This window comes from Seriola dumerili, unplaced genomic scaffold (genome assembly GCF_002260705.1).
Source record: "Seriola dumerili isolate Sdu_G_001 unplaced genomic scaffold, Sdu_1.0 BDQW01000189.1, whole genome shotgun sequence".
Classification (NCBI taxonomy): domain Eukaryota; kingdom Metazoa; phylum Chordata; class Actinopteri; order Carangiformes; family Carangidae; genus Seriola; species Seriola dumerili.
Window position 1 is genome coordinate 3116922 of NW_019174444.1, and position 13268 is coordinate 3130189.

At 41.8% G+C, this 13268-nt stretch overlaps 1 protein-coding gene across 1 annotated transcript; it reads right to left on the minus strand.

The window, feature by feature from the left end:
• Positions 1–1083: 1083 nt before the first annotated feature.
• LOC111227561 (myosin light chain kinase 2, skeletal/cardiac muscle-like) lies at positions 1084–11795 on the minus strand. The gene is made up of 13 exons (XM_022753107.1): positions 11067–11795; positions 8938–9019; positions 7367–7784; positions 7053–7273; positions 6396–6501; positions 5570–5663; positions 4154–4263; positions 3874–4015; positions 3521–3591; positions 3271–3399; positions 2888–3119; positions 2724–2772; positions 1084–2376 (listed from the first exon to the last, which is right to left on the minus strand). The coding sequence occupies exons 1-12, from the start codon at positions 11595–11597 to the stop codon at positions 2728–2730; spliced, it is 2181 nt and encodes a 726-aa protein (XP_022608828.1). The 5' UTR covers positions 11598–11795; the 3' UTR covers positions 1084–2376; positions 2724–2727.
• Between the last annotated feature and the right edge of the window lie 1473 nt (positions 11796–13268).

Genomic DNA, 13268 nt, shown 5'->3' on the forward strand with positions numbered 1-13268 from the left:
GAAAGAAACGCCTCATTTTCTCCCCAAATCTTTTTTTTTTTTTTTTACCTCAACCCACATCTTCTCTTTCTAACTCTCTCGTTGTCTTTCCCAACAGCCAAATATCCCTCAGCATGCACAGAGAGATGTTTATTGTTTCAGCTGACTGATGCTGACGGGAATATAGCTGCTTCTAAATGAAGTTTGGATTCTCAGCAGCTGATGACAAACCCTCCAGAGTGCTGCATTAATCACTGAACAATCAAAAATTAATACAGACATACAAACAGTACATCTCAGGAGTCAAATCAAATCATTAAATGGAATTAAATAATTTGTCAGTTTTTCTTGTACAGTTCTCTGCTATTGGTTAGATATGCTGCCCTCTAGTGGTTTAACTGAGTAATTGTCAATTTTTTAATGTGAGAGAGTCCAGGAGCATGATTTAGTAAAACATGCCCACCAGCTCATAATCCAGGTGTATGGAGGTGTAAAAATGTAACAGGGTAAACTGAAATATGTATGAGAAATATGTTAATGTGTTCAGTAAATTGTATGTGCTTCGTGCTCAGTGAATTATCAAACGTGTGTGGATGGATTATAAAACTTGTCAAAAACATTGGACATAAAATGGTGGCGGTCAGGCCTGGAATATTTTGACATCAAAGAGGAATATACTTAAAGGAGCCATCTGTACGTTTTGCTGTTGCTACATAACTATTGTTGGCATTAACAGCTGTTTACTTACCAGGCTTGCCAAAAGCTTCAGCCATTACAATACAAAAGGTTATAATAAATCCTCTGGGCAACATTTCTCCTTCAGGGCAGACTGGAGGCTACAGTGACTTGGTATCGGAAAGTGATAGATTGTAACTTTACTTCTTGGTCACTGTTGATTGAGAGTGTGGACATGTAGGAATATGAAGCATAATCTACCTAATATACAATGTAAAAGGACTATATATATATATCTACATTCTCAGGATGTATGTACACGTTTTCATATATATTTACCCAGCTCTTTATAACTTCTTACATTTAATATTCAATTCCTATCATTCATTTCCACAGAAATACAGTTTAAGAAACACGCTTAATTATTTTCTAGTGTGCTTTATTTATTTCCTTATTTATATTCTACATTTATTTATGTCTCATTACACAAGAAAAACTTGAAAAAAAAGTATCATAAATTCAAATAAACAAGTATTCAAAATCACAAAGCTTTTCCATTTCCAAATAGAACAGCCAACAACTGACTGACAAGTGTTCATCCAACTTCCCGTCTCTGGGACAATAAAGCACTGAGTGATACTTTCCACACTGTTGTTGGCTCCCCATTGGGCTGAACTGTGAATTTACACATAACAAATGTGCATAAACTAAAGTGAAATCCTTTTTATCTCCCCTGAACAAAAAAAACATCCCATCTTGAATAAAAGCTTTGCACTTCAAGTACAGTCTGGTGTTGAACCAGTAAATAAATGAACATAAGAATCCACTTCAGTCATAAACATGAATCATTCATAGGTAGTATTCTGTTGTTCGTTGTGCCTTCATGGAAGGTGACGGGGCTACTCCAAACTGCCGAAGCGAAGCGGCATGAATGCAAACAGAAGGCGATCCAGTCTACAGTGAAAATGTGCTAGTAACGAACCAGGAAGTATTCAGTCATTGAGATATTCTCACACTTCAGGGGAACGGGGGCATAAAGCAGTGCTGTGTTATATACAAAATAAATAAATGGGGTGTGATGTCAACTTCTGTTCTAAATGTATTTTTTTAGTTTGAGAGTGAATACAATTTTTTTTATAAGACTTGTAAATTCAAAGAAAGAAAAAAGATGTATCCAAAAAAAAAAAAAAATTATTTAAATATCAGAATTCAGTCTGTATTTTGAATTGTAGTTTGCTGAATCTTGGAGAAATAGGTCAAAAAGTGCAAAGCATGCAACAAACCAGGACAACATGACAAACTGATCACTGACAGCAGTGTTTGTTCTGCAGTGATATATGTAGCGGCTGTAGGTTGTAGTCTGTAGTTGTACTGTTTTGGATTCACCATTGCGATACAAGCCGTTCTCACTAACAGAGCTACAGAGTCTGGTTCAGTCTGAAGGTTTGCGCTCCACACAGGACAGTAACCATGCTAGCAGACCGTCTGAGCCTCGATGGCGGCGATTAGAAAAAGTATGTTTTTCTTTTTTTTCTTTTTTTCTGTGTGCCTCTTACTATTCAGGATTCAGGTCAGAGCTATGAGCTGCGGGGCTAAGCTAACATGAGGAGGCAAGGCAGAGAGTAGTTATCCAGTAGCCATACAGGTACAGCAGCATTGGTCCAGTGTTGGGCTCCGGGGCCCTACATTGTCAGAAGGCATGCTGAGGGCCTCACAGTGTTTCTAGGAGGGAAACAGACAAAGGAAGGTTTGGGTAAGTTAGTCAGTTGATGGCATGACCCATACAGAAATTTAATATATGACATATTCCTATATCCCTGTATCAAGAGTGATGTTTGAATACATGTCACCTATAAGGGGATATATTATTATCACATATATATATATCTTCTGGATGTATGAAGATATTAGTTTATATGAAATATACATATTTGTTTTATATGTACATACAGGATATGTCATATATGGAAATTCAATGTATGTACATATATTACATTTGTGTATGAGGAGGAACAGATGCTTTAGTTTGACTAACTGATTGTTAGCTAGCCAGAAAATATAGGTCTCACCTGCTTAGCTCTCTGGAGAAGGAGCATGTGTGGAGTGGCACTTGTTTTTCTGCAGTGAGAGAGGATCAGATGAATCAGTGCATCCATAATCCTAACTGCTTTAATTGTGGCTTTGAATCTGTGTTTCATGGCCGTACATGGACGATGCAGGACGTCAGTATTACCTTCTGATTTAGGCGGTAGTGCAGACTCCGGTCTGAGAGCCATGGGTGTCTGAGTGACTCTGCAGCGCTCATCCTCCAGCTTTTGCTCTTCACCAGCAGACGGGTGATGAAGTCTTTGGCCTCATCGGAGATGTCCGTAAACTCCTCCTCCTCAAAGTTCCACTGACAGGCCAGGATGTTGTTCAGCGTCTCATTGTCGTCGTCCCCCAGAAACGGAGACAAACCGCTGAGCCTGAACAGGAAGAAAGAAACAGAGGTCAGGGAAACTACTGACTGTGTCTTTATACCGTATGTTTGTGTGTGTGTGTGTGTGTGTGTGTGTGTGTGTGTGTGTGTGTGTGTGTGCGTGCGTGTGTGTGCATTAATTTGCAACAACAGCTTACAGCATGTAAGTGATGACACCAAGACTCCACATGTCTGTTGGGAATGAAACAAACTCATAGTTGATGACTTCAGGAGCTAAAAATTCAGGTGTTCCAAAGTTGACCCTCAGCTTCTCTCTGGGTTTATACCTGTCAGAGACACAACACCAGAACCATGAGAGCTGGATCTGGGACTGAGAAAGTTAAGTCAATTATGTTATGAAAGATAAGGTGACAAAGATGTCACCTGTAAACAGAGGATAGATTTTACCTCCTGGCCAGGCCAAAGTCAATGATTTTAATCTTGTTAGTAGCTCTGCTGACACAGAGGATGTTCTCTGGCTGAAAATGAACAAAAGAGAGAAATTACAATCTCAGATAAAGAATCCAATAAAGTTCAGTTAACTTGCTGGTTTTTTCAATCAAATTCCCTCTGTGGTGGATATAGCCGAGAGAACGAGTCATTACAACAGGACAGAAATGACTGTTTGCAAACCATTTTTAAAAGTGTCATCCAAAATGAGATTTCTTGTGGTTTCTTATGCATAGGTTTGTGTTGAAAAACAGTAAGCATAAAGATAGGGAACGTGTGCATGGCGGGATCCTAAGCTGAAGTAGGTTTACCTTGAGGTCGAGGTGCAGGATGTACATTTTATGCATGTACTGCAGCCCTTCACAGATCTGACGTATAAACAGCACCGTGTCCAGCTCTGTCAGGTTGTAGTTCTCATCGATGATGCGGTCAAACAGCTCCCCTCCCTCCACACTACGTCACAAAGAGGAGCAAACATATATTCACAGCTTGTATCTCTGTTGTATTTAGCACATTAGAAAAGATACACACACACACACACACACACACACATACACACACATATATACAGGGGCTGTTAGACGGACTTACTATTCCATGACTAGGATGATATCGTGGCGGGACTCGAAGGCGGCGTACAGCTGGATGAGGTTGGCGTGGTTCAGCTGGTTCATCACCTGGATCTCATTCCTCACCACCTCCTGAGGAGACAAACAGGCAGGAGAACAGTTCAACACTAATTACACATGAACTGCACAGGGACACTGCAGAGACAGGCACACAGACCACGAGCAAACATAGAGGCTGCTGCATAGTTAAATACTGACAACAACGTGTATTCTCATTTTTTTTTTAGCAGTTTTTGTTTCCCTCACATGCAAACTCTGACATGGAAGTGAAGCTACTGTCTTCGAAGTAACATCAGGCTCCTCCACTCATGATACATCAGCATTTTAATTTGTGTAAAACATTTAAGCTGTCAAGAAAATAGTAGTAGGATACTGATGGTTGTCTTGTCTTGATTCTGCGTATATCCACCCCTCAGACTAGAGTCTTACATTTCCCTTAGAGATTTTAAATCTTTATTATTTGATGGATTCTATGACTCTTGTAAATGTTTTTTGCTAATTCTTTGTTTCTTAGTTTCTTGTATTGTGTAGTTCTGTTGTCTTTGTTGTTGATTGTGCCTTGTCGTTGCTTCTTGTTCTCAGGTCTCTCTTGGAAAAGAGATTTTAATCTCAACCAGACTGCCTGATTAAGTAAAGATTAAATAAATAAAATAAATATCCACCCTGAAATGAGCTGTATCAACATCTCGTGTAGTTTCTGAGTAACATACGGAACCCTGTGGTTTCTGTTTGTACCTTTATCTCAAAGATTGGAGTTGTGCTGTTTTCTGACCGACTCTCTTTTGTCAAATCCTTAGATTTAAAGATACTGAAGTCAACTCCTCCTACTGACTGCTCCTCTAATGAGCTTTTCAAACAGTTTTGAGCCGTGGATCATTGCTGTACGTTTTAAGAGGGTGGAGAAAAAGAAGACGATGCATATTCAAAGTATATAGTGCAGCAATAGAGTCCAATCATATGTACAGTGAATTTAACAGGACAGACAAGCTGGGAGTCACAGACGATCGGCGACGGCAACATGAGCCGGCCGAGGATTTGGTCGTGTGTTTGGGGGGCTTTTGGTCGGCTCGGAGCTTTCTGAATATCTCACATGATAACGTAACCACAGAGCTATGCTCGGACATCTGACCTCCCCGCTCCATCACTTTCACATGACCCAGAGCAAGAAACACACAATGAGGCTGACAAATTGACACATGCCCACGCCCCTGAGGCTCCTGAGCCCATGTCTATTTTTAACATCTAATCCTTTACGGTGCTTAGCAATGATAAAAGTAAAACATTCATTAGACTGTCTGGGGAAGCTGGCATCGCGGTACTATTGCTGAACGTGTATTCCGTTTCATATTCAGCATCCATTGGCCGATCGTTACCGCACCTTCTCTTTCTGGCTCCTGGCTTTGATGATCTTGGCAGCCAACGTCAGACCAGATGAGTTCTCCATGCACTTGTGGACCTGACCAAAACGTCCCCTAATGAAAGAAAAGCAAACACATTCATGAGTCAGATACAAAAGGCGGAGTAGAAGAAGAGACATCCTCGAAATTGGATTTTGAGTCCATAAAGTACCACTTATCCTCGTGCTGAAAGGATTACATAATCGACAGAGAATTATCAACAACAATTTAGTTTCAAGTTATTGATCATGGTCAAATTCCAAATAATTTCTGGTTCCCAACCTCTCAAACTGCCTTTCTCTGTTTTATATCATTGTAAATTGACAAAAAACCAACTTGATGTCATGATGTCATTTTTTACTTCTTAACTCTTTTAATCGATAATGAAAATAATCATTAGCCGCAGCTCTTGCATACATACACACACATCATTATAATGGGCTCCTGCAGTCACACAGTAATTAGGGCTATGTACTGTGCCATTATGTCAGCAATTTTAGAAATGTGCTTGCGTGCTGAGGGGTAATCTCCAGTTGGAGAGGCAGGATTTAGCACTGGTCTATTACATCAGAGAGGCCCGTTCTTTCACAAGTGCCTTCCGAGGCTCAGAATCATCTGCCCTTTAGGGGGCAATAAAAAGGTCTTGGAAAAAACGATTAGGCGCCACTTCACAGGGTGTGAGATCCTCTGTTATTTCATTAGAGAAGAGCGATGTGTCGAAGTGTCTGTGGCTCGAACTGAAATGAAAATAAACTCCAGAGAGCTGTGAGGAGAGCTGAGTATTCTGTGGGCTTTCTTGTCACTCACCCTCCCAGGACTTCATCTCTGTTGATGGTGTAATAGGTGGCGATCTGATGGGGTTTGGGAGTCACGATGCGGTGGTCGAAAGGTGCCAACGGTGGAGGGCTGGAGTCTGAAACAGAAAGCAAACGATAACAAAATTAAGAGAAAGAGGGCATTACCGTTGCCGAATATAGAAAGTGAAACATGGACTGAGGATGGACCTCGGCCCGACGGCCACCCAGAAACAAAGTGGATCAAAATAGCAGCATGCCAGTGTCTCATTATCTGCTCTGCCAGCTGTGCCGACCGACATGTCAGTGACGCTGGAGCAGGCCTGCTGTTATGACACTGGATCTGCTTCAAAGTCTGAGGGACAAAAAGTCAAATGTCACCAACTAACAACTAAGTTGAGTCTACATGGAGACTAAAGGAATTTGGCATCTGTCTTCATTTTCTTTCCACCACAAAAAATTTAAGGTTATATGGTTAAGAGCAGGATTTGACAAAACTTGAGCCAAGGCCTAAATTTCAAAATAAAAGTTGGTGTTGTCACTATCCTGGAAAGATACTTCCTTAGCTGAAAATCGAGAATCACATATCTGAAGTAACAAATTGTGAAAACTTTTCCATCCCCCCTCCCAATATACCAAACATTTCATTGTTAAACACGTCATGTCTTACCAATAATAAATTCTTTCACCCCTGACTCTCCCTCCTCCTCTTCCACATCTGTCTTGGCTTCATCAGATTTAAAGGCCTGCGTCTCGCCCCCCTCCACCACCAGTCCATCAGCGTTTCCCACTTTACTGTCCACTCTGCTTTTTTTGAGGTCGTCCTTCACCAGGTCTTCTTCTGTGACACGACGTTTGCTGCAGGTGGCCACGTCACCGGCCTCCTCAGAGCTGCACACACATTCATAAAGGAAAATATTAAACCTTAAATAAACAACAACAAATATAATCCAGTGTCAGCAAAGTGACTCAGTGGAAAAATACCTTTCCTGTGGGAGGAGAGAGGTCTTGCAAATGTCTGCGATGATGCTCTGGGACTTTTCTGATTTTGTCGACTCTCCTGCCTCTCCTTTATGCCTTTTCTTCCCATCATCCTCCACTTTTCCTGCCGACTCTGCACTGACATCTTCTTCCTTCTCCTCGTCCAACTCAGGCTCCGAGTCCTGAAAGACGTCCCCCTCCTCCTCTCCCTCCTCTCTCTCCTTGGTTGTCTTCTTCCTCTCCTCTGACTGCGTGGCGGAGGTGTGCGACCCTTCCAGGATCAGCTCTGCTTGCTCCTGTCTTTCTCTGTCCTCCCCCCTCTGGGCTTCAGCCTCTGCGTTGATGTGGGAATGCTCAGTGTTCTGCCTGTTGAGCTTTTCCACCTGTTCCTGCAGCACAGGCTCGGTCAGGGAGGATGAATCTGAAGTGGGAAAAACAAAAATACATCAGCAGTCTGTACTGCTATCACATGAAAACAGCAAATTTGAATGTGTTCGGATTATCGATGACCCTAGGATGCCTAAAATTTACACCGGTTGATCGGACTGCCACTGGTCCAGAGCAAAATATGTCAACAGCTACTGGATGGATTGTTGGAGGGAAATTGGTACAGACATTGATGGCCCTCTACTGATGCCTGAGTAAAGTATCAGCTGTATTTTAGATCAATGTTAACATGCTTTGCTAATTTTAGCAGGTTGGCATGTTCACGTGCAAAATTAGCAAAGTGAGCATGATAACATTAGCGACAAGAATTACCTCCTTGTGGTTGTCTGCCTCTGCCATTCAGACTAGTCTCAGGTTACATCCCTGTTCATCCAGAGTCATATAAAATAGGTCACTGTGACCTTTGACCTTTGACCACTGAAATCTAATCAGTTCATCCTTGAGTCCAAGTGAATGTTTGTGCCAAATTTGAAGAAGTTCCGTCAAGGCGTTACAGAGATATCATGTCCACGAGAAGGAGACGGACAGAGACATGAAGAATGGCAATCAAACGATTTGACAGTTGAGGTTTAGCTCAGAGCACCACTGAGCCTACACTGAGGTGATGGCTGACCAGGTGAAGGTAGGACTGATCAAAGTATACACTGTGGAGATGAGTCCGACATGTCCTGAAATAGCCACCATAATAAAATAATAAGCTTTTGAGGGCGTTTCTTCAAACCACACTCTCAGGCCAAACTTTACATTGTTTGAGTATAGCTGAGTCGTCTCTCTATTCTTCAGCCAATCAACAATTACAAACTATTTTCTATGGTGTCACTGGTGCATGCTGCTACTGTCTACTATATTTCCAAAGGAATGTAATGAGCTGCGCACCATCTAGCCTTCAGAGCCTTTAGTCTTGTCTCTTCATTGGACGGTCTGACAGTGAACAAAGATAGCTAATAAAGAGGGGATATGGCCACATGCAGAATATAGACATTGCAAGTCTACTGAGGCAAAGTTATGTAGATGCATAAATGGATAATAGGTTTAATGTTCATATACATTTTAGCAGATCAATGAACAAAGATGCTGTGTAAAGTCAGGTGATTGGTGGTTAAATGTAACTTCCTGTTTAAGCGTACCCGACGTGTCCGGGGGCTTCCTCTTCTTCTGGGCCTTCAAGCCCTTCAGGCTCAGTTTGGCTTTGTCCTTGTCATCCTTTGCCTTGTTGTACAAAGAAGAAGAAAGATCAAGCTTTAGACATTGTACATTACATTCAAATACAAAGTGGGGGCTCAATGTGAAATAATACTCTGGATGCTCAAAGTGAGCGACATGGACAACACTTGAAGCAGGTGTAAAAGCTTCAAATTTACAGCAACACTTTCTCGCTTGTCAAAGAGCCAGGAGTCTGATTTCTGATGGCAACGGCATAGATATATATACTGGATATTTCCATTTGCACAATTGTCAGACAGCAAGCCAAAATGTTTTGTTGTTGTTGCTGCTGTTGCCCCCGTAACACAAGTCCGATGTTCTGGGGGGGACGGATACCTCCTCCACCAGGGAGAGGAAAGGTCACATATCATCTGTGGCAGACGACGTGCCACACAACACAGGAAACAGCTTCGTTTACACTTTCCCACAAATATTGTACACTGATTAAAGAACGTAATACGAGGGTAATATCAGTAGAAGGTCATTTTAATGCATGATACTGGCTTTTTAAGTTCAGACGATCCCTGCCACAGGTTTCTCTGCCATTTTACATGTCTGGCAGAAGCCGTCTGGTGTAATAAATCTGTTTACTGAACCACAATCGTAAAAACAGCCTCAAATCAAGTATCTGAAATGTTCCATCACACACACACACACACACACACACACACACACATCCTGCAAACACAGAACAGTAGAAACCACGACTCAGTCCTTGGCACATTCTTCATACTGTACCACGCATCCAGAATAACACACGTGCACTATGTGATGCAGACTATGTGTGGTTACATGCAAGGACACCAGCCCATCTAATCAATCACTGCAGTCATGTCACCTCCTCAGAACAGGCCGGGCTAAGTGCTGATCTGACTCTGTGCAGCTGCAGTTCAGCCCACTGCTGATACAGACCTGGTTCGGATAAGATAACCGGTGTGATGCCTCAGAGGCACAACACAATCACTGCACAAAGGAAAACTACTTAACATTACAGAGAAGCACTTGTTGCAGTACAGCAGAACTAATAATAGCGTCACGTGGAGCCGTATCAAACTAAGAGGAGAGAGAAGCAGCTTGAAAAAAATTAAAAACCCGAGCCGTTTGACGATGCACTGCATGTATTTACCAACTATTAATAATGCCATAGCAAACAGCTCAGATATTCCATCAAGAGGATTCCTTTCAGACGGCACTTATAATGCATCTGCTGCTACGATCACAATGTAATTAGACCCCTCACTATGTGTCCATTAACATCACAACACACAGTACACTGTGAATTCCCATTTGTTCACTCAACTTAAGTGTATTGGAAACAGCTTGCACTCAACACTTTTAGTTTAGTGCAGTGCAGTAACATGAACGTTATGATTACACCTGGCACAAAATAAGTGAGTCACATGACCCTTGTCTTTGTGTTTATTGAGTATTTAATTATATCAACAGGATGTTGATATGTTACTGAATGCTTATTATATTTAATTAACCAAAAACAAATTAATGTGTCATAACTTAGTCATTTTATGTCACAACAACATTATATATTGGAATTTTAAAGTCAAATGGACATTAGCCCCAATTGGCTCACTCTACTGATACAGATTATTACACACAAAACTTTCCAGTACAGCAACATGAAAGTTATGTGTACCCTTGACACAAAATAAATGTGTCACATGACCCCTGTCTTACTTGAGATTTTCGTCAGTTTGACGCAAAGTTTTCAGTCAAATGATAAAATAATTTGTGTTTTTTTTAATTTGTAAAATAAAATTAGAACAAATTAGGCTGTAAGTAAAACTAACTCAAAAATCAAAAGTTGTTGACTTAATATAAAAAAATCATGTCAACCTCACAAGGGATAAGTGTTTATAGGTGTCACTTTGACTTTACTTTGTGTCATGGATGGATTGGGGTTTACAGTGTAATAGAAGCACTATGGAAATATTGTATTACACCTTCCTCAGATGCCGGAGATGAAAACATCTAAAACATTTTGACTCTGAGGTTGTTTTGAGCCATTTCTTGGAGGAACATCTTGTTAACCCCTCACCTTCTTGTTGGCCTTGTTTCCAGGCTGTTTGAACAGCAGCTCCACCAGCCTGGAGCTCTTCACCACCTCCCCGATAAAGCTGATCACCTGCTGCGTGCCCTCCACCAGCTTCTCAACCCCCTCCAGCCTGCGTCTCTGACTCTCCATCCGCTCGCTGGCCCTCTCCACAGCCCCACGCAGCTCCCTGCACGCCGCCTCCAACCCCGACCCACGTCGTCCCCCGTGGCCCTCTTCACACATAGAGGCCAGATCTCGACCCATCCCCCCGACATCCTGGGACAGACCGTCCAGCCGAGTCAAGACAATCTGCTGCATGTTGAGCAAGCGCTCCATCTGAGAGCTCAGGGAGTCCATTCGGCTCTCCACGCAGCGCAGGGCGGCATCATGAGCAGAGGAGCTGGATGGTGATGATGAAGAAGCTTGGGACCTGTCTGATCCATTAAGAGACAGCTTCCTTCCACCAGGTTTCTGACCGTGAAGAGGATTTGGGTCATAAACCTTGGCTAAAGAGTTGACCAGGCTGGAGCTCATGTCTGATTTACAGTAGACAAACAGCAAAAACTAAACAAAAACCATATTACAGGCGAAAGCTACAGGCAGAAGAAAAGAGGTGGAGGGGAAACAGAGACGTCTCCCCCAATGCAGCACCACACTGTTGAGTTTTAAGAATAGCAAATAGCTGTCCTACAAATTAAAGCGCAGCCCCCTTTGGACGTCAGGGACTGAGTGGCCAGTGATAAGAGCAGAGGGCTCGGGTGTGCAGTTGGGGATTGATGGGGGGTTAGGGGGAGATGCTGGAGAGGATCGCTATGTGACATTTGAGACACTTCAAAAGCCCTTCAGTCAGGTGTCAGAATCCCAAGAATCTGGGACTGAAATATGATGCCGTAAAAAGTAAGACAAATAAGAAGTACAGCCAATAAACAAGAACAGAGGATCTCCAAATGTGACGATGAAGAACTCATGAAAGTACGAATAGTAGTGTAAGTGTACATTTTAAAAATTATGGTTGTTATATTCAGATTCAATATGGAAGTATATGGTTTTCACATTGTTCCACAATAGGAAGTGGGGTGACAGGTGCGAGTGTGTGCAAGGCCGCAAAAGCTTATTAACCAGTGAGACCTCAGTTAAAGACACAAGCATTGTGGGTATTTCTGAACATTGTAAAATGCCACTCGGTTCTAATATCTGACTTGTTTTGACCCAGTGGATGTTTCAGCACAACGTTGCATAATTGCAACTAATTTCCAGTTCCACCTGAAAACCACAAGTCCTGTTTTAAAGTAGGGAAATTGCAGGTTTTATCATTCTGCTTGGGATGTTGAATTTATAATTAAGTGCAAATTTACCAAATCACCCTCTATGCTCAATATTTAAACATTATAGTTTTAGAATTATATTCATAGTAAAATATTAATTGCCATAAATCATTTTTTGTTTGCTCATTTTGACAATAATGATCTATATCATGCTCATTTAAGATTCTAATTCACTCACAGATTTACATTTTCTCATAAGTTTGTTCTTTTCTGCCAAAAACCTGAATGTTATATTTAAACACAAGTAACTCTTTATGAAAAGAAAACAGAGAGCTCATTGCATCTAAAGTAGAAGGTTTTAACTTTTACTAAACTTTTTCCACTTAAATGTTAAAGTTTGGTTACTGTAGGGAATTTAAGAAGGTTTGGTTTCATTAGGAATCAACCAGTCGGAAAGATCCGGTGAGCTTCTTAATATAGGCTCCCTGTCCGTGCAACGTGAGGGAGAAGAAGACAACGGAAGAAACCAGGAAACAGGTGATACCACTGACACCTAAGATCGGCTGATCCCACAGGAGAAGGGGATCGTGGGAGAGGAAACTTACTGCACATGTGTTGTGGCGAAGAATTAAAGAGGACAGACTGACACAGATATCCACATATATACTGACACAGAAGTTCATATTCATGAACAGACACAAACGATTAACACTTATTGAGACATGTCTGACTGTGCGCACTGACCCCAAACTTTTCCACGTCTCTGTACAACAGTATCTGGAGTAGGCAGGGTGACAAAGCGCCAGCGCCTATATTATGGCACCCATCTGTCAGCACCGGAAAAACCTGACCTATACTCTGCTTGTGCCTAGCACTGTTCCCAGTACAGTACCCTCATCAGCTGTCAGGTTTAACACTCGCATCCCCGGTGGCTATTTAC

Bases quoted from the DNA above. Each gene is read 5' to 3' on its own strand.
- LOC111227561 (XM_022753107.1), bottom strand. From the start codon at position 11,597: ATGAGCTCCAGCCTGGTCAACTCTTTAGCCAAGGTTTATGACCCAAAT. The intron at 4,264-5,569 runs GTGCGGTAACGA...TTGTCTCCTCAG, and splicing joins CCAGGAGCCAGAAAGAGAAG to GAGGTGGTGAGGAATGAGAT. The intron at 2,773-2,887 runs GTAATACTGACG...CTCTCACTGCAG, and splicing joins ACTACCGCCTAAATCAGAAG to AAAAACAAGTGCCACTCCAC.